The sequence below is a fragment of the Ambystoma mexicanum genome, chromosome 10, assembly GCF_040938575.1.
Source record: "Ambystoma mexicanum isolate Mex_15411 chromosome 10, UKY_AmexF1_1, whole genome shotgun sequence".
NCBI classification, from domain to species: Eukaryota; Metazoa; Chordata; class Amphibia; order Caudata; family Ambystomatidae; genus Ambystoma; species Ambystoma mexicanum.
This window is the reverse complement of record NC_090932.1, coordinates 1,606,135,008-1,606,162,052: the sequence shown is the minus strand read 5'-3', so window position 1 is coordinate 1,606,162,052 and position 27,045 is coordinate 1,606,135,008. Positions and strand designations below refer to the sequence as shown.

The 27,045-nt window shown below is 48.1% G+C and overlaps 1 protein-coding gene across 1 annotated transcript in view; it reads right to left on the bottom strand.

The window, feature by feature from the left end:
* The window catches only part of PPM1F (protein phosphatase, Mg2+/Mn2+ dependent 1F), a 413,152-nt gene that overhangs the window by 149,674 nt on the left and 236,433 nt on the right, over window positions 1–27,045 (bottom strand). The window contains exon 6 of the mRNA XM_069619983.1: window positions 10,748–10,891. Within this exon, the coding sequence (XP_069476084.1) occupies window positions 10,748–10,891 (144 nt within the window). The remainder of the gene's footprint in view (window positions 1–10,747; window positions 10,892–27,045) is intronic.

Sequence of the window (27,045 nt, the reverse complement as noted above, 5' to 3'; positions counted from 1 at the left end):
GCAACACCTCCACACGTCTTCAGGGAGATCCCAATCCTTATACCTCAACCTTTCAGAAGCCAAGCATGAAGGTTGAGAGACTTGACCTCTGGATGGAGAACCTGACCCCCCTCCCGTGAGAGCAGATCGTCTCGGTAGGGAAGACGGTGTGGAGGGCAGATGGACATGTCGAGAAGGTCCGGGTACCACATTCTCCTGGCCCATGCCGGAGCAATGAGGATCATTCGGGAACTGAACCTCTGTAACCTCCGCAGCACTTGCGGAATTACGGGGACTGGAGGAAACGCGTACAGCAGTGGGAAGGACCACTCCACTACGAACGCGTCCCCCAAGGATCCTCTTGGAGGAAATTCCCGTGAGCAGAATCTTTCGCATTTCCGGCTGACACTGGTGGCAAAGAGATCCACTTGTGGGGTCCCCCAAAGGGCGAAGATCTACAGGAGAATCTCCTGAGCAGCTCCCACTCATGAGAGACCGTGCTCTGCCTGCTCAGAGCGTCCGCCGTCACCTTTTCGTCTCCGGCAAGATGAACTGCCGGATCGAAATTTCCTGCTGGATGGCCCAGAACCAGAGCTGCATCGCCTTTCTGCACAGGGGGAGAGGCCCTGCTCCCCCCCTTTTTGTTGAGGTAATGCATGGCCACTGTATTGTTCGTCAGAATCAGGACATTCTTCCCCTACACAGACGGCAGAAAAGTCTTCAGGGCTAGCCTGACGGCCCTCAGCTCCAACAGATCGATATGGAGTCTTGACTCCGACGGAGACCAACGACCGCTGGTTGTCAACTCGTTAGCATGAGCTCCCCATCCCGTGAGGGATGCGTCGGTCACGATCGTCACCACCGGCCAAGGTAGCCAAAATGGAGCCCCCTTCATCAGATTGCCTTTGACTGCCCACCACAAAAGATCCTGGGCGACTGAGGGCGGCACCTGAACGGGATCCGACATCCTGCCGGAGGCTTGCGACCACTGCATCTTGAGAGTCCACAGCAAAGATCCCATCCGCAGCCTGGCCTCTGGCACCGGAAGAAAGCAGGATGCCATGAGGCCGAGCAACCTCAAGAACTCGAACGCTGGGAGACTCTGGGCACGTTGAAACTTGTCCACCATCTGCAGAATGTGATGAGCCCTCACCTGGGGAGGCGAACAATGCCCCAGAGATGTGTCGAGCACTGCTCCGATGTCCTGGAGCCGCTAGGTAGGTGTCAAGTGGGACTTCTTTAAGTTGAGGGAGAAGCCCAACTTGTGAAGGGAGTGGCATGTGACTGACAGATGATCCAGGACTTGATCGGGAGAGCATGCCCTGATCAACCAATCGTCTAGGTAGGGGTAGACGTGAATCCGCCCTTTCCTGAGATACGCTGCCACCACCACCATAATCTTGGTGAAGACCCTCGGGCGGAGGTCAACCTGAACGGCAGGACCCAAAACTGAAAATGCGAGTCACCAATCGCGAACCTCAGGTACTTCTTGTGCTTGGGATGAATTGGCACATGAAAATAAGCGTCCTTGAGGTCGAGAGACACCAACCAGTCCTGAAGTTGAAGGGCCTGGAAGACTTGAGAAAGAGTAACCATCTTGAACTTGTTCTTCCCGAGGAGCTTGTTCAAACCACGCAAGTCCATTATGGGTCTCAATCCTCTGTCTTTTTTCGCAATCAAAAAATATGGGGAATACCATCCCATGTTCCTCTCCACTACAGGCACCAGTTCTATGGCGCCTTTCTCCAGCAGGGATTTGATTTCCTGAGCAAGGAGCAGATCCAGACTCTTCAAAGAGAGATTCCCTGGTGGATTGTCGCGAGGCCTCTGCCGGAAAGGAAGACAGTAGGCGTGGGCTATGATCTCCAGAACCCACACATCTGAAGTAATGGCACGCCATACTACAAGATGCTGCGCCAGCCTTCCCCCAACCGGCGAACCATGGGACATGGCCTCATGACTGAGCTGAAGCGGCTGCGGCAGTGCCTGGGGGCAAAGAGGCAACTGCCCGAGCGGCTTTGGCACCTCGAGTACCTAGTTTTCCACCTCTGGTACTCCTACCATGGCCCCTTTGACTTGCAGCTCCCCTCGATCTACCAAAGGAAGAGTAGTATCGAAAGGAACCTCCCCTCCATTGCTGTCCTTTAGGACGAAAAGGCTGAGGTTGGTGAACCGCAGCGCTCAACGACTTTGCTGCAGCTTTGGAGGTCTGCAACCTCTGAAGGCTCTCGTCAGCCTTTTTGCCAAAAAGATGTACACCATCAAAGGGCATGTTGAGAAGCCCGGCTTGTACGTCAGGAGCAAACCCCGACTTGCGCAGATTTGCGTGGTTGCGGATCACAGTGCTCACCGCCATGGACCGACTGACACAGTCTGCCATGTCCAGACCCGACTGAACGGATTCACACATGGCATCCTTGCCATCCTGAATGAGGCCAAGAAAACCATCCCGTTCCTCCCCTTCGGGAATACGTTCAGAAGCCAAAGACAATTCCACAGAGTGTGCATGAATCTTGCAAAGGCACAAACGGAGTTGGCTACTTGTAAAGCCATACCCCCAGAAGAAAATACCTTCTTCACCCAACCGTCAAAGCATAGCAGGAGGGATTGTAGGGTATGCTGCCTGCACCACCAAACTCTGCGGAGTGGGATGCATAGTCAATAGCAGGGGTTGTCATTGGCTGGGCGGTATTTTTTCGGCAACGACTTGCTCACTTGCCGGGAGACTCTCCGGAGCAGTCCAAGCCACCACCACCCTTCTCTGCAAGGCCATATGAAATGCTAGCACCGGGTCAGTGGGTGGACCTTGGTCAAGGATATCTGTCAGGGCATCCTGCAGAAAATCCACTGGTGGCGCAGACCACCCAAAGTACTCGGTCACCCTCGACATGAGACGCTGGTATGAAAACCCGGCGTGCTTGCCAGGCTCAGGCCTACCGAACTCAAGCTCCGGAGATGTGTCCAGACCACTGGCGTCATGTAAAGACTGACGCAGGTCTTCCAACTGGCTATGACCAGACAACAGTTCATCAGGAACCTCCTCAGGAACCAAAACTTCATCAGATCCTTCATCCACCTCAGAGATGTAATCCAGAGGCTGGAATAAATCCCCGGATGAGGGCACAGAAAAAGGATCAAATGCAGGCCTCACTGACTTCCGCAGGGCCTTCCTCAGAGTTTCCACCGATGCACGGGGTACCTCCGGTAAAGCCTCCACAAAAGGCGTTGAGGGAATTGGCATTGAACCAGCGCCGACAGCTTTGACACAAGCCTCGAGGCCGGAGCCCCGAGCGTGTCCTTCGACGGCCTCGGCACCAATGGCGTCGATGACTTCCTCGGAGGCAGAGCCTTGAGAGTCCCTCGACAGACATGGTGCCAATGGCGTCAACGTCTTCTTCGAAGACCTCACAGGCTCCGACGGTCTCGAGGGCGTCGAGGACCCGAACCTGGAGCGGGCATGGCTGGAGCGACCTACCTTGTCCGATCGGGACCTCGACGGTTACTGATGATCGCGCTGACCACCCAAGCCCGAAGACGTGCGAGCAGTGGCCCTAGCGCATTCCTTGGCGGCTTCTCTCGAAGGCATGGACGGAACGGAGCCCTGCGATTCGAAAATCGCCATCATTTCCTTACGAAATGCGTTCCATTCCGCAGGAGTAATGCTTGGTAGGACAAGCTACCCGCCGTCTGGCGGAGTCCTCGGACGAGGACGGGGAAGGCAACCGGTGACGGCGCTTTCGCGAGTGCCTAGAAGAGGCAGAGGAATGGCGGGAACCACTCCGGGACCGTGACCCCCTGGACTTACGCCGACGTGGAGACTCACCTGGTAACTTAGGGTGAGACCCAAAGTTACTTGGTATGCAAAACAGGGGGCGCTAGGGGGTTCTGGGAAACTCTCTACCAGCACAAACACAGCCCATTGACTTGTTCTTGGGTCTCACCCTAAGTTACCAGGGGACTCCAGACGTGGACCCCTTGATCACTGCTCTTAAAGAGACACAGCTTCACCTCACTGATGATGCCCAACTAGGCTGAAACACGTGTATGGGGTTGCTGTGGTACTCTTGTTCAGAGGAGAATTCCGGTGCTGGACTGCCCCTGGGCAGGACAAAGACTGATATGTGGGGATATTTCTTCTCTGTGAAAAGAACAGTGAGCTAAAGACTTGGTTGAGACTCTCCCAGGGACCATCCACCCAAGAACAAGTCAATGGGATGTGTGCGTGCTGGTAGAGTTTCCCAGACCCCCCTTTTTTTGTTTACATTGTAAAGGGTTGTTGTTTGTGGTATATTGCAACGACACGCAAAAACAACCCGTGTGTAATTATCTTTGTGCCGGGCACATGGGCAGTCAAGCATCGAAAATGCATGTAGTCCACATCTGGGTTCCCCCAGGTTCCACCAACGCCAAAATCTACGCTAATATTTCGTTAAAATGCCATATATGTGTTCTTCGAAATCTAGCGTCAGCCTTCCACATCCCATTGCGAGCTAAACATACTCCATAGCACCAACCTTTCAAGCAAATTGTAGACTACTTTCCAAAATGTTTTCTCTTTGTTACCATTGTTTCACTTTTGTGTTCATTAGTTTTCACACGGTGCAGAATTAATGGGTAAATAGATAAATTATAATAAAGAACAGCTACTGAGACACATTTCTGTTATGTTTTCCACACAGCTACATCCTGCCTTTCTGCGAATGTCATCGATTTCAGATACCAATTGATGGCTTCTTTAGCCGGCAGCTGCAGATACACTTAAAGGGATAGTCCAGTAAAAAACATTTTTTTAAAAAATAGATAGGAAACATTAAAAAAAAAAATACTAGCACTTTTTTTTTTAAACTTCCTATGTAAACTTTTGAGCTATTCAAGCTCAAAATTCGCAAAAGCAAGCACATGGGCGCATCCATTTTGTGAAATGGATGCCCGCCTGTGCTGGCTTTTGCGGCACTAATGAAGGAAAAGCCAGCCAGCTGTAGTAAACAAAAGCTACCGCTGGGTGGCTTTTCCTTCATTGGTGCTGTACGCGGAGGACGGGGACCGAAGACCAGAGCAAGAAAGCTGCAGCTGAATCTCGGTAAGTGCTATTTTTTTTTTTTTTAAAAAATAAGCACTAGTTGCGGTTTTGTTTCTACGTTTTCCGGGCTGGAGGAGCCCGGAAAACTTAGAAATAAAACCGCAGCTTTAAAAGTTTGAAGCGACTGCAAACATAAATACAACGTTGTGTTTGAAAACGCTGCGGTTTTTCTTTCCAAGTTTCTCAGGCTCCTCCGGCTCAGGGAGCACCGGAGACCCAAAGTGAAAGCCAAGGCAGGCAGAAACACAACGCGGTTGTGTTTACATGCCGTGGTGTTTCTGCCTACAGCTGATTTCCTATTTGGGCCTCTCGGGCTCCCCACGGGGGGCCCGAGAGCCCCAAATGGGAAATGCTAAATGCTGCAGTGTTACTGCCGAAATCTGCTTTCCGATTTCGGGCTCTCGGGCCCCCCATGGGGAGCCCGAGAGCCCCAATGGGAAAGCAGATTTAGGCAGAAACACAACCGCGTTGTGTTTCTGCCTGCCTTGGCTTTCCACTTTGGGTCTCCGGTGCTCCCCTGGGGGAGCACCGGAGACCCAAAGTGATAGCCACAGCAGGCAGAAACAAAGCGGTTGTGTTTGAAAACGCTGCGGTTTTTCTATCCGAGTTTCTCAGGCTCCTCCGAGCCGGAGGAGCCTGAGAAACATGGAAAGAAAAACCGCAGCGTTTTCAAACACAACGTTGTATTTATGTTTGCGGTCGCTTTAAAAGCGACCGCAAACATAAAAACAACGTTTTTAAAGCTGCGGTTTTATTTCTAAGTTTTCCGGGCTCCTCCAGCCCGGAAAACTTACAAAAAAAACGCAGCTAGTGCTTATTTTAAAAAACAAATAAATAGCACTTACCGAGATTCAGCTGCAGCTTTCCTGCTCTGGTCTCCGGTCCCCGTCCTCTGCGTACAGCATCAATGAAGGAAAAGCCACCCAGCGGTAGCTTTTGTTTACTACAGCTGGCTGGCTTTTCCTTCATTAGTGCCGCAAAAGCCAGCACAGGTGGGCATCCATTTCACAAAATGGATGCGCCCATGTGCTTGCTTTTGCGAATTTTGAGCTTGAATAGCTTAAAATGTTACATAGGAAGTTTAAAAAAAAAAAGTGCTAGTATTTTTTTTTAACGTTGCCTATCTATTTTTTAAATACAATTTTTTACTGGACTATCACTTTAAATGACTGGATAACTATGACGCTGTTTTGGGACGATCGCCCCGGGCCGGTATGCCCTTTCGCGGTACCAGCCTTAAGAAGCAACCTGACAGTTTATCGGTGGCCTAGTGCCTAGCCGATGCCAAAGCCTTGCGATTCACGGTGCGTCCAATGCGCTTATTATACCCAAAAGGAACACTGTGTGACTCACGATAAACATTTGTGGATCGGGAACAAAGAAAGAAATTACCAATGTGGTTGAATATAGCAATCGCTAAATGTTCTCAGAGCGTTTATTGTGAAATAAAAGTACATTTTAAATTGCAGAGTATTGCCATTTCCTTTAGAAATATAGTTTTGTATTCAAAATTGGGACACGCTGTGTTGCGAGAGGATGTGTGTTGATCTTCCGGGTTCTGCGTGATGACTGGGTGCGTTTGGCTATGCTGCCCAGTTAAGTCATGGAGATAGGTGGAAAATATCGCTAGGTTTGGTGAGGTCGGCCTCAGGGGCGGGGGATACGATTTAGTGCCACCAGGGCAGTTCACCTTAGGGCCATGCAGCAAACGATAAGATTAGCACAAGGTGGCCGCACCCTGCTGCCCGATTTCGCATGTGTAAAAGTGAGGAAAATTACGGTAAGGTGCATAGGAAATGTTTGTACGATCGATCAACGTATGTTTAAAAACACATGCCCGAACGCTCGGGACAATAATATTTTTGAGCACGCTATTCCTTTAAGAACTGTCGTTACTCTAGGATAAAGAAAATAATCTCTAAGGAGGACCCCAAGGGTCCCCGATAACACTGCCCATAAGGAGCTGTGTGCTGCAATGACAAAATACAGATGCCTTAAAGAGGTATGGAGGAAAGTAGACTCCATAGGAGAGGTAAAAAACAGAGCCCCAAAAGACAGCGCCCATAAGAATGAAAAAGTGGAAAAACCCTCCACTCATTCAGGATTTCAGAAAAAGTCCAGATGTCCAGCAAAAAGTGCTGGTGGTCACACTAGGAGAGGGAATAAAGCATAAAAATGATAAATCTCCCCAACACTCTTCCTCAGTCAGACTCATTTGAATACCCTTTACTATTTCTTGCATCTGCTTACAATCTCAAGTTACTGCCTTCCCCTCCAACACGTGAAATATGTCCTTGATTTTATCTTTATATACTCTGACCTTGACTCTGCGGAGTGTATTTGCGCTCACTCTTTTCCGGGTCCACATACCACATTTCCCGATCATACATCCTCTTTGCCTTCCTAAAACATCAACCTTTCTACGTCGTGATCTATGGAATTAGGATTCCGTTGCCCTACTAGGTCTATCCAGGAACAGCATGCTAAGCGTAGTACTTTTCCTCGTCCGACGAAGACAGCCACCATGCTTCTTTATACTCTATTACCTCTTCTCTTGATTCTATTTCACCCCCAACACCCACGTTTGGCTTTCATCCGAAGGGTAGAGCCCTCGACCCTGGCTTTCTCCCCTCTTGAAACCTTTAAGAACGCTTGCCTGTAGAGCCGAACATAGTGCTCTGCCAACTATCATTTTCTTCTGCCTTCTTACACCTTGCGTCTCAAACGAACAAAATCTAGCTACTTTCAAACTCTTATTTGTTCTCAAGCCAACTCGCCTAAACTACTTTTTAGCACTCTGAATAGGCTCATCATGCCCTGCCCCTTCGGTTGAGCCTTCTACGTCCTTTTTCTCCCACAGACGTTGCAGACGTCTTACTTGCTAAGATTGATACCATCAGTTCCTCTGCAAGTTCTGCAGTGTCATCTACTAGTATTCGCTCTCCTCCCGACTCTTCTTATTGTGTGCTTTCCTCTTTATGGCTAGTTCATCCTTCTCCCTCTTCCCACGTATTTCCGAAGGTCAAACGACTCATCCAACGGCGCACCTTTTGAACCCTTTCCCGCTCCTCTGGTCAAATCTGTCTATCCTGCTCTTGCTTGTTTTCTTACTACTTTGTTCAATTTTCTGGCCTATTTCACTTCTCTTGTACTTATCTAAACTCTTGGAACATTTGGTTCACACACAACTTTCTTCCCATCTTAACTTAAATAATCTGCTTCCTTCATCAAACAATCTGTCTTTCTGACTTCTCTACCGAAACCACGCTCGTGTGCATCTGATTCGATCTGTTAGACACGCTATCTCAAACTTTCCTTTATATTGAGTCTTCTTGATCTCAGTGTAGCTATTGGCATAAATAACCACCCCACTCTGCTTACTGCTCTTTGCTCCCATGGCCTCTCTGGCACAGTGTTTAAATGGTCCTCCTCCCACCTCCCTAATCGTTCCTTTACTGTTACTTGGAAGGTCTCTTCTTCTTGTTCCATTCCTCTTTCTCATGGTGTTCCTCAAGGGACTGCCCTTGATTCTGTCCTTTTCTTTCTTTACACCTCTTCTCTTCCTGCTCTAATCACAAGTTTCAGGTTTCAGGCACACCTTTATGCTGATGACACCCAGATTCTTCCTTCATTTCTGACCTTTTCAGATTCCATCCATCATTAGCTTTCCTCTCGTCTGTCTGCCATCCCTGCCTGATGGCTTCCTGTTTTCTGGGTCTAAATTCAAAGAAAACAGAAATCTTGTTATTTCCTGCCTCTTCTAAGATTTACCAACCCCCACCCCCTCCCGACAGCTCTCTCATGGGCTGCCTCACTAGAACTGTCACGAGTTAAAATCTGGAACTGTGTTGCTTGCTTGTGCCACAAGTTGCCTTCTCCCCAAATTCCAGCTTCCCCCCTTCAAGGAACCTGTCCTGAAGTAGCTTCTGCGACTGATTAAAAAGACGCCTGTAGTTGCCTGCAAATGGTGATTATTGCTTGAATCCGCTTTCCTCCGTCCTTTGATGGGTCAAAAGGAGGCCTATATTGTTGGATTCTGCTTTCCATCAACAGGAGTTTCTTCTTGCACTACCACCCCACCGAAAGAATCTTCAAACATGCAACTCCTGTGCACCCATCACTGGAACAAATGGCAGGAGATTGAACCCCCAGACGATCCACAAAGAAATCCAGGAAAATCAGAGTCAAGAGGGTAAGCAAGCATCAGTGTGCCTTCCCTCCCTCTGTCTTCAATAGGATAACATTGGGAACAAGTCCCTGTGTCTACCCTCACCTTTAGTCGTCGAACTTGAATCGTGTATCCTACTCCTGGGTTAGCTTTGGGTCTGGAAGAGAGGAGAACACTTACTTTTTCTCGGGTAAATTAGTTTAAAACTATTTAAAGGTTTTTCAACAATCACCACCACAAGCCCATCATACTGGTGAGAAACATTGTGTTGTACTGTGTTTGACATTTGGGCACCGGGCCCCATTCATCTTTGGGTTTGGACTTCAGAAGTTACAATATTGTTCTTGTGATTGGTTTCCATCATTTACTGCATCTAACTTACTTACCTGCTTTCCTTGATTAAGTTATCTGAGGTTATTTAAGTGAGCCTATGGTTATTATATAGATTTGTGTTAGAGTGTTGTGTGATAATACAGGTTCGATTTATTTTCCAGTGTTCATAAGCCCTAAAATAAATAACTGTATTTGCATAACTGTCTACATTGAATTATTGTGTGCCATACTGTGTGGACTCATTGAGGGCCCTTTTCCCCACTCACACTCTCCTTAGACTGAGCCTTGACTGCTCGTTCACGTACCTTGTTTTGGCTAACCTCTCAGAGCTCCTGTTAATAACTACGGTGGTCTCCTAAAATCCATCCACGAGGCCAGATTCTAGAAATCCATCTTGGAAGAGAAGACGGCTTCTTCACTGATGTGCTGGCATTTCTTGGCACACTGGGGCTTTCCAGAAGTGCCTACACCATCCCACGCCTGCTCTGCTTAAAGAGTTGCAACTGCCATATGCTCCACTGTGAGTGAGTCATTGGCTGGGTGGGGTCAACATGAGAAAAGCTGCTGCCTCTTTAAGTTTCAGAACATCAATGAGTCTTTGTTCAACTGTGCCATGTGAAGAAGGAAGAAAGGAACTCTTTTCTTGTACTATTTTCTCAGGTCGTCTCTACTACTGCACCATCGTCTTACACCTTGAAGTGCAAGCTACCTTACAACCTGACTCCGGCATAGGCTATTCCACCAGCACCACACTTCCATACAGGATCACAAGATTAGGGTCTGGCCCAGTGCAGCTCCATCAATCATCAAACAAGCTGCCTTTATTGTTCTGTCTAAGAGATCATCTTGGATATGGCCTTGGCCTACTCAGCCGTTCACCCTCAACTCTATCCCTTAGATTCACCCCTACTCTTTTTGCTTTTTATTGCAAACTATAAGACTTGACTATACTGAAAAGCGTTTAATAGTGTTTTCTCATTTTTTTATTGGCCTTTTGCAGTTTGAACAGTGGGCATCTTCCAGTTGCGAGGTCAGTGCCACATCTACGTGCGCTCAGCAAATTGCACATCATAGGGTAAACAAAGAAAATAAAAAATATCAGCCACATCCTAACACTAGCATCCAAATCTAGGTACAATGCCCTCCGGAAACAGACAGTGGGTTAGCATGAATGTCAATGTGCTCACCTCTCGCTCAGGCTTGTGTGCGTCCATCAGTGTCTTAGCTTCTCCACGTCGCACAAGCATGACTTGCGAGTCTCCCAGCCAGGCCACATGCAGCATGCTCCCTGCAATCAGAGCAGATACACCAGTCGTGCCACTCCGCAGCTTCTATAAGAGTCAAACAACATGATGGGTTCTATGGAGAAATAGGCATAAACAATAAGAAATTGCAAGATATTAAAGGGCAGAAGGTTTATAACATGTTTAATGGAGCCAGGACCTCTCTTTCCTTAAAGTCTGTATGGATAAAAATTGTGGTTTTGACTGATTTTACAATTATCAAGAAGGGGGAGCTTAAATGCCTTGAAAGAAAGAGCTGCATAAACTGAAAGTTGGTTCAGGTGTTGCATGATGCAGTCTACATCCAACTCCTTAGACATCAATAAAAAATAAAAAAAACAAACAAACCACAGACCAACTTCAGCATATATCTTTTTCAATTTCTCCAGAATTCCATGTGAGTGCGTGACTGGGGGGGGAAGGAGAATGTTATGCTGATTATTTAGATTGCGCCTAAGCCACTTGATTCAACATTTGAAGGAGATGGAAGTGGACTCAAATAGCGTAGGTGGCCCAGTTCTACATGGCACTTCATTAGCGAAATAAAAAGCCTAACTTGTATTCATTGAGCACAAGGAAAGAGCATTTCGATCAGAAACTGTACATACATCTTTGCAATTCTACTTACTGGTACACTGACTGGAGGCAAGCTAGATCCACTGTATGGAAGTACATATAGCTCAAATGCTATTATGGTTACAGGTCACTTAAAGCATGCACAACCAAAATGAATGGTCTCTTGTAGTTTAAATAACATTCTCAAACTCAGATGGCCTGTATTTTAGCAATCTGAAAAGGTGAAAAGCAGAGTCAAACATGTTGTGCTAAATTTCTTTGATGAGTAGTTCCACACAGTTCCCTGAAATGTTAAGGCCTCATTCTGGAAGCTGCCCTTCCAAGTATGCAAAATATGTTCCAACAAGGGAACCAGGTTTGTGGAAAATTTTACACATTGTGGGAAATATTTCATACCAGTTAACCCTTGCAATGAAGGTTTCAAATGAGCGCTGGCCAGGCTTGAACAAAACTCCATCACTTACGTTTAATCACTTACGTTTAATCAAATGGAGATATAACAGACGCCCTAGCTGGGATTGGTTGCTAATGACTTGGTGCACCCCCTGCAAGTATTCACGGACTGATAAAAAGTACACTATATCTACCTCAAAACTTTAAAACAACAAGGTAACAGTTGCCCATTAATGTGCACTGAAGAGCTTTAACTTTACATTGGGGAAGGAAGATGGCAGCTAAGGAAACTGAAGCCCCCAGAGATCGTGATCTTCACTAGATGGAACCATTTTGTAGGGAAGCAGAATTTAGGATCCAGTTATTCAGTAACTTGCATAATTCCAATTTGTTGGGGGTTCTGCCCTAAACCTTTTGCTTTTTCCCCCCCATTTTGGTTTCTAGAATCTCAACTTATTTTTGTGGTTAGATTAACTTCTGGAAGCCCCTGCCACTGCAACCCATTTTTAGTACATGGTCCTATGGACACCCATATGGCTCCTAGGACAGTGGTGCCTTGGTTCTAGGGTGATTGCATCAACCCACAAAGGTTTTAAGGAGTAGTTTGATGGCAGCTGTAATTTAGTTATGGCTTCATCTGGGCTTCAGCCGATTATACTGCCTTAGTAGCCAAATCTACGCTTGTGGTAGCCATCTACCAACAAAAGGTACATACGTCCTACTCCGAGTCATTTTTATTTTGGGCCTTTCCTTTTCACGTAAACCACAAAGCAACCATAAGAATATTGTTATGCAAACATGGACTTAGCCAGATGGTTTTGCTGCACCTTTTATAGTGGTGTGGACTGGTTTCGACCAAACCATGGCACTGGACGGGCCACTGCACATCCTGTATGGGTGGACCCGAGTGTTAAGTGGTTTTTATGGACAGCCTGATTGATTGGCTGACCGCCAAACCATTGTGTGCGTTCCCTGTGTGGAATTGGAGAGCTGGCTTAGGCCAGCCCATTAGTAACTGGGTAAATCTAGTGAAGGCCCTGACCATTCCTCAATACTGCTGGGTTATTGAAACCTGCCTGCAGGTGGATTTATGCCTTGAAGCCGTGCTTCTGCAATTTTAGGACCAGGCCTGGCCACAATGGCTGGGTCCTGTGTCCTTTCCCTAACCTCTGGTTGTGGTCTTAGGCTGCTGGATGTCCCTTCTTGGCTGTCCCCATCCTACTCCCCGCCCCTCTAGTTCTCTGCGCTAGTTGGGCCAGCCCTCCTTCACTAGGAACATTTCTGGGCCCCTTTACATCCCACTTCCCGAGTTAGCAGCTTGGATGTGCGCCTTGGTGTAGGAAATTGACATCGTCCCGAACAGTTCATGTGGGCCTTCCTGGGTCACCTCCACCGTTTCCTTTGTGAGGCCATTTTCTGCTGGCTGGTTGCCATTATTAGCTCTTTGTAACGTTTGGAAGGGTTTGGTTGGGTTCTGTCTTCCTTGCTGTTTTCACTCCTTGCTAGTGGGTCCCACTCCTCTGAAGGCCGACTGTTCTTTGCTTAGGTTGTGATTGGTCCAGTTTTCAAGTCCCTGTGTGACCAGATCCTGTAACTTGTTCTACTACAAAAGATCTTCTGCTGTTCCTAAGCCCTGTCCCCGCAAACTTGCACTTTGAGAACTTATGTCTGGTCCCTGCGCTGGTGGGTTATTCCCGATACTTACCTGCAGGGGTCCCCGCGGTCGTGGGTTTCTGCAGTTCCTCTTCTACTGTGTTCTACCATAGACTTTCCTTTGCACACATTTTGCTGTGCTTCCTTTCTTCCCACAGCTCCTGGTTTTGGAACCCGAGACCAGGACTATTGAGGGTTTCCTCTGGCTTTCCCCAGGCTAGGTTACTACCTTTGAGAACAAACATTAGCGTGAAAGTAGCGGACCTTTCAGTAACCCTACCCTAGAGCAGAAGGTGGAAGGCCTGGATGCGAACCAAACCTCATCCGTGAGACTCAAGTGGGGGCACGCCTCCAAGAAATGGAGAAACGAGGAGGAACTTCGGCTGAAGGTGGAGGACATTGAGAACAGGGAGAGGCACAACAACTTCCGTTTCTTCTGCCTGCGGGAAAAGAGGAGGAAACCCCAGCTGGACTGGAACGTAAGATACAGGAGATCATGGGGATGGTCCTTGGCTCCAAGGAAGGTGAGACCGTGCTGCTGGACAAGGTCCACAGGGCTGGCGCAGGAGGCAAAGGGCCATCGAAGAGGACGCCTCCAAAGTGGCCATTTACCAAGACCTGGCTGCCCAAACACCCCTTCGGCGCAAAAATTGCGGTCCCCTGTCCAGATGGCTCAGAGAAAAAGTGATAAGATACAGATGGGGATATCCCTTTGCGCTCATCTACGAATGGGAGGGCGAGAGGTACCAGGTGGTGACGGAAGAGGACATCAAGCGGGCCGTGGAGGAACTTACAGGACGAGAGCCCGGCAAGGTCGGAATTGATGAAGGACCCGCCCAATCCAGCAGCGCCACCAAACTGGGAACACTGCAGGGACGACACAAGATCCAGGGCACCAGGAAGTGCCAGAAACCTGACAACCCACCCCTTAGAGGGGACGCCACCTGAAGGGAACACCATGGCCATGGTGAGGTTTCTAGCCAGACCCTGGGGTTTTAACCAAAAGATGAGGCGACCCGAGCTGGTTCTTTGCTTTTTGCAATGGTGGCGGGAAGGGTCAGGGGGTACTAACAAGGATAGTCTGTGGGAAGGCTATATAGTAACGTGGTTCACCCGGTTAAATATGTTATGAGGGGAGGGGAATTCATTGTTGATCTTATGTTGAAGATGGGGGGATACACGCGGGGACGATGGTGGTGGGGAGGAGGAGGATGGAGGGGAGACAGGGAAGCTTTGTGCGTTGCAAGCAAAGAGGCGGTAACGCCTAGGAGACTATGACAAGGGAAGATTGGGAAACCAGAGCTGGGACGTAGGCCCAGGTGGTTCGGTTCACGGCACTGCGATGCAAATAGTGTGGGACCACGATCAAGTAGGGAAGTGGGGAGAGGGTAGGGGGGTACCGTGTGCAGTCAACCATGCAAATTAGGGGAGGTACGGGCTCTCGTTTTACCCGAGGAGGTGCAGCTGGCATAGTGGCAAAGGGGGATGGCTGATTTGAGCATAGCCATGCTGAATGTTAAAAGGTCTAAACTCTCAGAATAAGAGATCGCCGACAGTCATATGTTCCATAAGCAGCGTTTTATGGTCCTCTTTCTTCAGGAAACTCATTATAAATAGGGTACTGGCCTCCCATACGGAGCGCAACAAAGAAGGGGTAGGTATTCTACTAGAGAAAACACTTCTGCTGACAGGGAAATAGATTAAGAGACGATTTGGGGGCAGGTTCCTGGCGATAAAGGGTTACCACGAGGTAGTACAGTACACCCTGGCCACGGTCTACGCACCTAACGCGGGACAGGAAGTTTCTACGCAGGATTTTTGAAATGGTGGAGGGGTGGGCGGAGGATATAACGGTCATGGGAGGGGATTTTTTAACCTGGTGGGAGACCCAAGGACGGACTGTTGGTCACTTAAAAGGGGACAGGCAGAGAGCAGAGACCAAAGAAAAATATTAATTTTAGGCACTTGCTGCAAGACTAACACTGGACTGATTTATGGACGAAACACCATGCCGGCCAAGGAGGCTACATATTCTTCTCCCTGCCACATCCCACCTACACTAGAATAGATATGCTTTTGGTACCCCAGGAACAAGATGCAATAACACAGGGCCCCGGAGTTGAAGCAATAACATGGTCGGACCACGATTTACTGGTGGGAGTCTGGACGATAGAGAGCCTGCCAAAGAGGGAAACACGATGGAGGTGTAACGATACTCTGATACGGGACCAGGTGTTTAGGGACTTCCTGGGGAAGGATAAGTGCATACTTCCCTACGAATGACAATGGAGAGGTGGGCATGGCTATCGTGTGGGAGGCAGCAAAGGCAGCATTTAGGGGACTGCTCATCTCTGAAGGGGCTCGGAAGAAGAGGGAAAGGGGCCTGGTGGAAACTAGGCTCAGTGGCGAACTGAAAGCACTCAGAGGGCAGATGGCCCAAGCAGATGCAGATCAGGGAAAGCTCCTGAGCGATATGCGGGACAGGAGGCAGGAACTACATTCGATCTCCATAGGGGAGGTGGTCAAGCGGATGAGGGACACGAGGCAGTAATATTACGAACAGGGGGATGCGGCTGGGGCCTTCCTGGCAAACAGGATGAGGGGTGATAGAATGGGAAGGAGGATACAGAGAGCAAACGGGACGGTGGCAGAGAAGGGGGATGAGATAACGTCACAATTCGTCAAATACTATAAAGGGCTATACTCCGAACCGGAGGAGGTAGAGGGTGAGGAGATCCGTGGCTATTTAGAGGGTACGCAGCTCCCCAAGCTGGAAATCGAGGCACAGGAGGCACTAGACAAGGAAGTGACGGCAGAGGAGATACTGTTAGTTATCCGCAAATTGAAGGCTGGGAAAGCCCTAGGAGAGGATGGGTTCACCGCAGATTTTTACAAGCTGTACCAAGATTTGTTAGCAGCGCCGATAGCCAAACTATTTAACTCCATCACGGGGGAAGGATCGATCCCGCTGACGCCTTGGGGGGTGGGGGGGTAGTCAATGGGGCGCAGCCCTCTACCCGAAACCGACAGCCAGGGTAGTGGCCAATGGGAATATTTAACAGTCGTTGCAGTTGCAATGAGGAACGCGACAGGGGTGCCCACTCTCGCCACTGCTCTACGCGCTGGTGATGGAGCCATGTGCCAGAGACGTGTGCAGTAATAGGGGGATTAAGTGAGGGTCGAGGGACAAGATGTACAATGTACAAGATGAGTCTCTTTTCAGACAATGCCCTGCTATATATTGCAGACCCGTGGAACTCAATTTCCCGCATGATGGACAGCCTGAAGCAGTATGGAAGACTGTCGGGATGCAAGGTTAACTTTGATAAAAACGGTGGTGGATTTGCTGGTGGAGGGAATGTCGGAAACAGAGTTTGTGAGGAGTCTTCCAGTTCAGATAAAAGAGGACTGCTTTCGTTATCTGGGAGTAAGCTTTATAAACAATTCAGCGACCTATACGCGGGGAACTACATGCCACTGTGGACAACGGTGCACGCAGATCTAGAGCGATGGGGCAGGCTGGGGCTTTCACAGATGGCTCACCAGAATTGCATAAAAATGGTGGTACTACCTAAATTGCTTTTCATGTTTCAACTGCTGCCAGTAGTGGCCCCGAAATCCTTTGAGGAGGTAAAAATCCACCTTTAAAATTCCTATGGGCAGGGGCCAACACACAGGATAGCATATAAGACACTGACCCTGCCTAAGGAGGAAGGAGGGTTGGGCTTCCCAGATCTACCCACACATTATAAAGCTACTCGACTGCATTTGCTGGTGGACCATCTGGACCCAGCCTCCCAAAAGCAATGGGTGCCTTTGGATAACGCAGTTCTTATGCCAGTCCCCCTCAGAGAATGGCCCTGGGTCCCTCAACACAGTATCCCGAGAAGGCTGCTGCTGACCCACCCCAACTTCGAAGTCTTATGTGCTATGTTTAAGGGGGAGTGAGGGAGGGGGGACAGGTGGCTGTCCACATGGCCGTCCCCCTCTGAGCTGTATTTGGGAGCCACCAATACGAGACGGAATCAAGGAACCCCTGTCATTGCAAAAGTGGTATGAGGCAGGACTGAGCATGGTGGGCCAGATGTGGGAAGAAGGGGTGTTCATCAAAATAGAGAAGCTAACAGACCACTTGCAGAGAGGCTCCCTATCCATATTCCGTTATCTACAACTGAAGGGAGTCTTATCTGAGGCAAGATGGGGGGGTTAACTTACAGAGGGGGCTAACTGATTTCGAGACACTCCTGCTCACCAGGTCGGGATCTAAGGGACTCATAGCCTGGTATATAAGGGGATACTGCCAGCGGAACCCAGGGACCTGCGTCCGGGCAGGAAATAAATGGGGACGTGACCTAAGAAGAAAATTAGTTTAGGCTCTATGGACAGAGATGTGCAGAAAAGTGGCAAAGTCAACAGCATCCCTACAATATAGACACCAGGCTGTAAAGATCCTACACAGATGGCATTATCCCCCAGCCGTGCTTGCAAAGATGTGTAAGGGATATGACCTGCTCTGTTGTAAATGTGGGGGGTCCGAAGGGGACTATGACCATATGTGGTGGGGTTGTGGAAGGGTGCAAACGTATTGGTGGGTAGTCCTGTCATGGATTAAAGGGGTTGATGGGAACCACAGGAAACTCTCCCCATGGTGGCTTCTCTTTGGGGTAAATAGGAGGGAGAAAGAGGGGGAGGAGGGACACATGGTGAGGGTGATGCTGGTGGCAGCTAGATGTTGCATCGCCCAGATGTGGAAAAGCCCAAGGATGCCAGATGAGAGGGATTGGATGGCAAAGGTGCGGGCCATATATGATATGGAATATTTTACACACCTGATCGACGAATCACGTACTAACATTGAAAGCCAGTCGGTGCCTTTTTTTGTAAAATATAGACGCTTAAATTCAGCGGGTAGGCAACGGACCAAGGTGGGGGAAGACAATGGGGTCGGAAGTTAAGACCCCCCCACCCCCAGGCTCTCAGCCCCATAGACACAGAGAAGACCATGAGGTGTCAACGGGGGCCAAACAAGACGGGAGGTTGGGAATAGGATGTACTCACATGGGGGTCCCAAGGCGGTCTTCTGGGAGAGCGACTACTACGGTGGAGGGGAGCCTTGCAGAATTGACTGCACGGGGACGGAGGGGGGTACAAAGGGGAAGGGGACAACAGGGGTGAGGGTGTGGACAACCCAAGAGAGCGGAGGAATGAATCTTCAATGCGGTCCGATCCGCTTATATGAACCTCAGCCCACGGACCAAATTATGAGAGTTTAATTGTGAGGGGTGATTTACTGTGGGGGGAATGTTGCGAGGAAGCATTGCTCATAGAAAATTTGCATTGTTACTTTTAAAATGACAATTAAGTTCAATTCTCAAAAAAAGAAAAGTACAGCCACCATATTAGTCAAATGGTGACCTTTGTGTCCCTTACTGTAGCTGCAAAGACAACCTGCAACAAAAGTTCACAAAATGTTGTGTAAAAAGGTACACTGCCACTGCCAGTCAGATGAATTTGTCACAATAGCTAAAAGAGAGGGGAGAAAAGAGACATTGATCCCCTCAGCAGTCCCTTAGGTGGGGTGTGCTGGTCTTGCAATATAAAACACAGGTGGGAGAAAATGTGTCCTCCCGACCCCCTCCTTTCTACACATCATGGTCGGTAGAAACCACTCCTCCATCACAAGATGGGGGTGGAGATAAACAATACATAATGATCACACTCAATGATCATTGAGTGGGCGGACCTCTCCTCCTCCCTCCTGGCCTCGACCACTCAACTCCGTCCTTCTTGGAGACTTCAACATCCATCTGGATGCTTCCCTGTCCCTCATCTGGACTCTTTCGTGACCTCTGCGAACCTCTCTATTCTCCCCTCTGGCCCGACTGTCACTGCAGGGCACACTCGGGGTGCCCTGATCTCTTCAGACCTCCCCTCTATCCCACTGACCACTTCTCTCTCCTGGAGCGATCACTCTCTCCTTTCCTCCCATCTCTCCCTCACTAGCCATCAGGCCAGGCCAACTCCAATACATCCACCTACCTTCTGGGTCATCCGACCCACAAAGCGTGTGTCAGTTGAGGCTTTCGCACCACATTCTCTCCTCCTCCTCCTCCTCCTCCTCCTTCACCTTTACCTCCACCGCCGGCTGACTCGCGTCCTGACACAGCCCTTTCCACGCACTACTCCTCTATCTCCGATACTCTAGATGTTCTTGCCTCCGTCATGAGGATCCGCTTGAAGCCCCAAGCCAGGTGCAACTCTTGGTACGACTGTGACCTAGTTAACCTTAAATGCAAGTGTAGGGTGACAGAGGAAATGGCAGGCTTCCTGTGCATCCTCTGACAAACTGGCCTGCTCCAAAGGCAATACCAGCTCCTTGTCCGCACTAAGAAGAGAGCCCATATCCAAGCCTGCATCTCTGCGGCATCTAACAACTTGGCCGAACTCTTTAAAATCTGCAAGGAGCTGGCCAACCCTGCTGTATTCTCTACTTCTCCTATCACCTCCCAAGCCCTTTGCATGGCCCTGGCCTCTCATTTCATCTAAAAAAAAAAATGAAAAAAAACACAAGACATCCTGTCCACCCTCTCATCCTCTACTCCCCTCTGGCCCCCTTCTCCCTCCGATACCTCTGGCCCACCTGCAGCCGCCTCTCCGCCCCCATCATTTCCTATGTTCTCGCCCGACGAGATTTCCAGACAAGTCTGATCTATGAAAGTCTTGTCAAAACAGGTTCTTCCCTGTTCGTTCAAACCCATCAAGGAGCACACTGACACCCCTGCTCTGGCCGACTTCTGTAACCATTCCTACCCCTCTGGAGCATTCCCTTGTGCACCCTCTTCTCAAAAAACCCACAGCCGACCCATCTTGCCCGGCTAACTATCGCCCGATTTCTATCACTCCTTTCCTGGGCAAACTCTGGGAAAAGTTGGCCATCTCCCAGCATAATCTTCACACCAACTATTTTGGTTGTCTCCAGGACCATCGGTCTGGCTTCAGAGCTGCCAGAAGCTATGAAACTGCTCTCCTGAACATCTGTGAAGACCTGTTCTCCGACCTTGACTCGAACATCCCTTTTGTCCTCATCCTACTCTATCTCTCTTCTGCCTTTGACACAATCAACCATGCCATCCTGCTCAACCATCTCCGTGATAACCTGGTTATCACCGATCAGGCCCTGGCCTGGCTAACCTCTTTCCTCTCTGATCGACCCTCTGATGCCTAACTTGGGTCCTTCCTTTCCTCCATCTCACTCTACTGGTGGTGTCCCCTAGGGGTCTCACTGGCTGTTCAACCAATACCTGGCACTCCTTGCTCACCGCATTGCCGCTCTCTGCTCCAACTTTCAGTGGTATGCAGAGGACACTCAGCTTGTTTTCAGGCTTCCTTCCGCCACCCCTTCTCCTTCCCTCATCTCAGACTGTGTCTGCCATCCAGTAGTGAGATTCTCCTCATTCGCACACCTGCTCCCTCCTTTCCCGTCACTCTCTGGCCGGCCACCCTTTGCCCGCTTCCTGCTCCTACCTGTGAGTCCAAGAACCTCTGGGTCATCATCCACTCCACACACTCCTTTTCTCCTTACATCTCTAAGTAGTTAAACTACCAACTGCACCTCCTCAGAGGTATTCTTCCTTTCCTTCCCCCAGAAGCTTACTGTCTCAAGAGCTTAGTTTCTCTCTAGGCTAGACTACTGCAACAGCCTCTTTCTAAATCTGCCTGCTTATACTCTCCGCCCTCTGCCCCTCATCCAGAACAGGACTGCAAGACTTGTCCTTGGCCTCAAGGCCTGGGATCGTATCTCTCCAGCCCTGAAATCTCTTTGTTGGCTCCTAGTGGTTGCAAGGGTTAAATTCAAGACCCTCTGCATTGTCCACAAGGGTTTCTGGGGCCTGGGTCCAAAATACCTTCAACTCTCCTCTGTAAATACCTTCCCACACAAGCTCTTTGCTTCTCCACCTCCAACTCCCTCAGGGTCAGTCGCGTCTCCGAGCAACTAGTTGGGGGTTGATCCCTTTCCTCAGCTGAGGCCTCACTCTGGAACAGCCACCCTGCCACTCAAACTTGAGAACCATCTCCGGTTCCGGAAGCATCTCAAGACCTTCCTCTTTGCTTCTGCCTTCGCTTTTCCTCTCCCCTGCTGATCTATCTGCTTCGGCTCTGTGCACCTGGCTACCCTCTGATTCTGGGCCCAGGTCCCTGCCCATCCAGCCACACACCCGCAGAGCCTCCTGGCAACCCTTTCACTTGGGTCTGCATCTGTAACCGTACAGTTCCCTTACCTGCAAGTATAAAACCCTGCACTTGTCACCTTGCTGGCTGCACTACCAGTTGTTTTCATCCCTTGCTCAGAACTTCTCACGTCTACCCTCTCCCTTGCACTTTCCCCCTTCCCTCTCCCCTGCACTTGTTCTCAATGTCACTGGGACTAGTAAGATCTTTGTTTCGTCCTCCCTTGCCTCGTTGCGCTCTGAAACACGTGTAAGAGCGTGATACAAATACAATAGCTTATCATATATCATTCTCATTGAAGTGAGAGGAATTGATATTGGGAGATGAATCTTGGAGGATTAAGGACGGACGACATGCAGACTGGAGACTAGCACATTGAGAGTGCATGTTATGAGAAACCTGAAGTTGTCTCACCCGCTAGTCCCCGGGATCCGTCATCCAGGTGGCCAGGACACAGTCATCACTTTTGGATCGAGTTCCTGGGGGTGGACGATTGCGGGAGGGTGAGACGCGGTATCCAGTTCTTTGTAACACCTTTTTCCCCCATCCTACCATGTAGGATACCTGGGAACTCACCCCACACCCCTTTCCCGACACAAACTTTCTCAAGGATAGTTCACTGTGAGCGACAACGGACTAACACCAGAGCCGTATAACCGCCATGTCCCAACACCATGGTCAGGCAATTACGGATCATTACATACACCTGAATTCCATCACACTTCCCCGCACGGATAAAAGGCGAAACACAAAGGCACACTCTGAGCGAGGCATAACACACAATGAGACAGCAGTTCCAAGCTGGCCATTTAATCCAATGAGAAAGACAGCGATATCGGAAAGGGTTGCAAGGAGAGCAGCATCCTTGTCCTATAAAGACAGTTACTTTCATGAACCTTGGAAAGTAAGAAACCGAAGACGAGGTACTAAGGCTGATCAAACTGGCACAGTGTGTCTGAGGTACCCAGGGCTCTCCCACGTCGATAACCGAGGCGGGAGGAGTGAATGCTGGTGTGGTGCTGTCCTTGGCTCCTACAACAATAACAGCGTCCGAAAAGAAAGTACAGCTGGTGAGTCAGAGAGACTGATAATAAATCAGCTTGTGTTTCGAACCAAGGTTGCAAGCAGCAACATTGTATAAAGGGGGCAGCGTGTGGGATAAGCAATGCAAATACAATTGACAGCCAAAAGAAATAGTTGAACTGTGTAACTGAACTTTCGGAAACCAAGAAGAGATGCCATACACAGAGTGGTCCGGCATCATGTGGATGCTTATTTGAAAGTCTCCGTTAGGTATTCAACTATTGCTGACTGGGAGAGAGATCAAAGTGGTCCTGCAACAGGTCAAGCTAAATGCTATGCACATTCGAAAGTCTTCGATAGTTTAAAAGTAAATCCAAATGGTCCGAGCCCAGCTGAGGGAGACTAAGTGAACTTTGTATGAAAAGGATCTGAGCCCGGCAGAGGGGAAATCCAATGTTGAACTTTTATTTTGCTTATGAAAAGGGATCCAAGACCAGTGGAGGGGGAACCACGGTGAGCACCCACATTGAATATTGAAAAGAACATTCAAATGTTTTTTTCTGGTACAGCACACACTCTGCGTCAAGAGACATGCGAGAAGTAAAGAGACTTGGAAACAGAAGGTCCTATACTGGGAAAATGGAACTGCACCCTTGTGTCGCAGAAGCCAGAGTGTGTGCTTTGCTAGAGTGACCCGCCTTGTCCCGTGCTGAAAACGTGGGTAAAGGAGGCCAACGGTCTAAATACCCTGACATATTATTTTGTGAACACTTCTTTATTTTTCATGAACATTGCCTCACCTAAGGATTGGCAATATGTTTTTTGTTTAGTATAAACTATATTAATTTGACAAGACTCCACTAGGACAGAATTATTTTAATTTGATGGTTGTAGCTTGCTCCCATCTGTAGATTTAGGTGTTGATAGGCGTATATCACACACTGGCAAATGTTTAATAACACCCTTGAACTGTGGTCACTTGCGTCTGTCTTACTATTGCCACCATGCGTTCCTTACAATGTTTACAAATTGGTTTCCAGACAGCCAGCTGAAAAGACGGATTCCCAATTATTTCAGATTGAGCCCACAGCTGATTCTTCACAATAAGATGTTACATTTAAAAAGCTTAATTAAAGGCCACTAAGTCCAAAACTGTCCCTATTGATTGACCAGGGTCTGGGGGAATAAAGGGCAGGGAGTCGTGGGGAATGCATTTTGAGATCAGGAACACAGGTGCAGTGTATTTAAATGCCATGTGTTCTCACATTTACATCAAACACAAAGTGAGATGTTATTTCCTTAAAGCCAATGTATTTTGTATTGAGCGCCCACATTTAAAATTTAATGCATTATGGTGCCACGTTAATGCAGAATTGCCTATGTAAAATTAAGCGCCAGTTAAAATATAATATGTGGCTTAAGCAGGTGTAGAATCTTTTGCATCATACTAGTGTAGTCATGACACGATGCTCTCAGTAATATCATGCATTAAAGCAGCCAGGGAGGTATAGCTGTAAATTAGATGTTTGTGCAACAGAAATGAGTATAGGGAATTAGTTCTGTTCACTAAGAATTTAGCAAAGGGTTAAACCCTTGCAGTCCCTTATCTTTGAATGCACAGATAGATCCACGTGTAATGTGGAAGGGCGGGGCAGGGGGTTCAACATTTTACATGTTACTGGGGAATAGTACATCACCAGCCCAGAAGCACATGCAGGCTGAAACCTATACAGCCATTAAAAGCTGTGCATGTATAGGTATATTGACAGTTGCACACATGAATAGATTAAAAGCACATGCAGCTGTATTCAGGCACACATACACACAGAAATTGAAAGTAGCACACTCATATTTAGTGAAAGTCGCAGACACATGTTCACTCCCTAAAAGATGCCTATACATTCACTACCTATAGTAGTATAAGATGATATCTGTCTAGGATTTCATGGACCTAGCCTGCTCTCTGTGCATTCTGTTGTCCGATGTGTCTATGTGCGCCCTGATGGCCTAGAGTTTTTGGCATGTTACAAATAAAAATACAATACCTCATATACCTGCACAGGGGAGTCAAGTTGTTTGTATATGTATTTTAAATATGAATTGTTCAAGTAACTTTCTCCAATACCATTCTTGTTTTGATACTTCAGAACACTGAATGTTCTAAACACACTTGCCTCATATTGAAAGGCTATCATTAAATTCAACTGTGTGGTCCAACTAGAAGCAGTCAAATGTTTAAGATGACTAGGAGCTTTTAGAGTAATGTATACATATAAAAAACACTTATGGGTTGTCGTATCAAGTCAGGCCGTGCCACTACTAAAATGATTTAGGCTCTAGAGTTAGCAAAGAGCTGCTATGCTGGGGAAACTTGCACACAACCCAGTGCTGCTCCAAACAAAACATTCAGGCATAACCCCATACCCCAATGTAAGCGCCCTTTTGTCAAAGCAAAGTATCAGTTAACACACATTATCAGTTCTAATTACATGTTTTAATCTTACATCAGATTATGTACATTTGCAAGGTAATATATAATCCATCTGCTTGTGAGTTAGAGTGACAAAAACACATTAACTATTAAATGGACGTGGTCATTGTATATGCAATATATGCCCACTACATGGCCATGAGTTTCACCCTGCGAGTGCTTTATCAAGGCAATAGCAATCATTTAGATACAGTCACCTGTGGTATAACTGCAATCCAATTGCTGGTTATGCAGACTAAAAGTTAAGTAGAGGAAATAGGAGAAAAAGATTATAGAAACAAACCACATGAGGAGAAACCATTAGTCAATGCTGATAGTGGCACCAAAGAGTATAAGTGGGTGGCTGTTTGATAGAACATATCTAACCTCGACATGAATACGTTTATAGTCTCATAGCAAGTACCCTTAAATTGCAATTATTTTGGTCCACAACACAATCCTCCAAATCCACAAAGATGTATTAAATCTGTGTTCCAGTGATCCACCTGAGAGATATATAAAAACAATCCACAACAACAATCTCCCTACCATCCAGTCACTATAAAGGTTGATTACACCACTGCCATTCTAAAATCCAGTAGCTCAAATTGTGCCGCTAGTACTCATTTCAGACTCAAGTTCCTTAGCGCAACTTGTAAGTTCTCTAGTTGCAAATGTCAAGGTTAGTCCAGGTTTCTATAGATAATATAAGTACCATTACTCGTCTTTAGCAATAGTCCCTTCCAGACCTGGTAGGGTAAGTACTGGTGTCCCGCGTCGTTCCAGCGCTGCCATTTTGGAACATTGTATTAATAATAACCGTGACGCTATCACTTGCACATAAGTGCAAGATCACAGGTAAACAAAACCCGCCTAAGTACTGTAAAAACATTCATGAGTGACAAAGGTTAAAAACAACATCAGAATTCATAAGGGCAATTCGATTTATATAAAATAGCATATAACAATTACTTAGTAGGGTAGTCATTCCAATGGTTGATAACACAGACCAGACTCTGCAGTTATGCACTGTGATGAATCTAGAGATGTCCTCACTTCGTTCCCTGAGGTAGCCTTCCCCAGTGTGGTCAGCGGATGGCAGCCGCTATCCGAGCCTGACCCCGGGGGTGGCTATATGAGGGCGGAGCACTCAGGGAGATGGCAGGGCATCGCTGGAGGAAACTGCATACCCCCCTTTGCTTTAAGGAATGTTTCCCCTATTCCACATGCCTTAATGGCATGTTTTCACACTCTTCCCCAACCTCTTGGTAGATCTACTGTGGATACTCCCCAAAATCCCACTAAGAATAGTATATTGACAACTGGTATGAGGAAGAGGTAGGGACTAGTGATAACTCCCAATGAAGTTCAATATCCAATTCCCCAACGTCATTCAAGAAATGGTCTCCTCGCCACTGAGGAGAAAGAAAAAAGAAAAATAGATCAATAAACTTCCCTAATACCGGGCGACCAACGCAGCTGTCTAGTTGTTGGAAAATGAATAATCAGGTCGGGAAGTTTAAACGCACGCCCAACACAGTTCACAGAGAGGAGAGAGCTGCATCAGGACCTGTACCGACACTGAGCACCATGCTGAGTGGAAACACGCTGTGGCAAATGGCTTGGAAGCAACCCCAAACTCGGGAAGAAGCAACGTAGCCAGTTCACTCCTCAAGAAAAGAGCAGCGGGAACTGCGCACCGTGAAGGAGGACGTGGCAAGAGTGCATCGCTTAACGGGGGGCACGCAAAGCTAACAAATTGAAGCAGGCGGAAGTGAAGATACGCTGGAAGCAACTGGTAAGCCCATGGAGATCAAGTGGATTACCGGGTCGCCTACAAACGTATGCCGCTCCATCA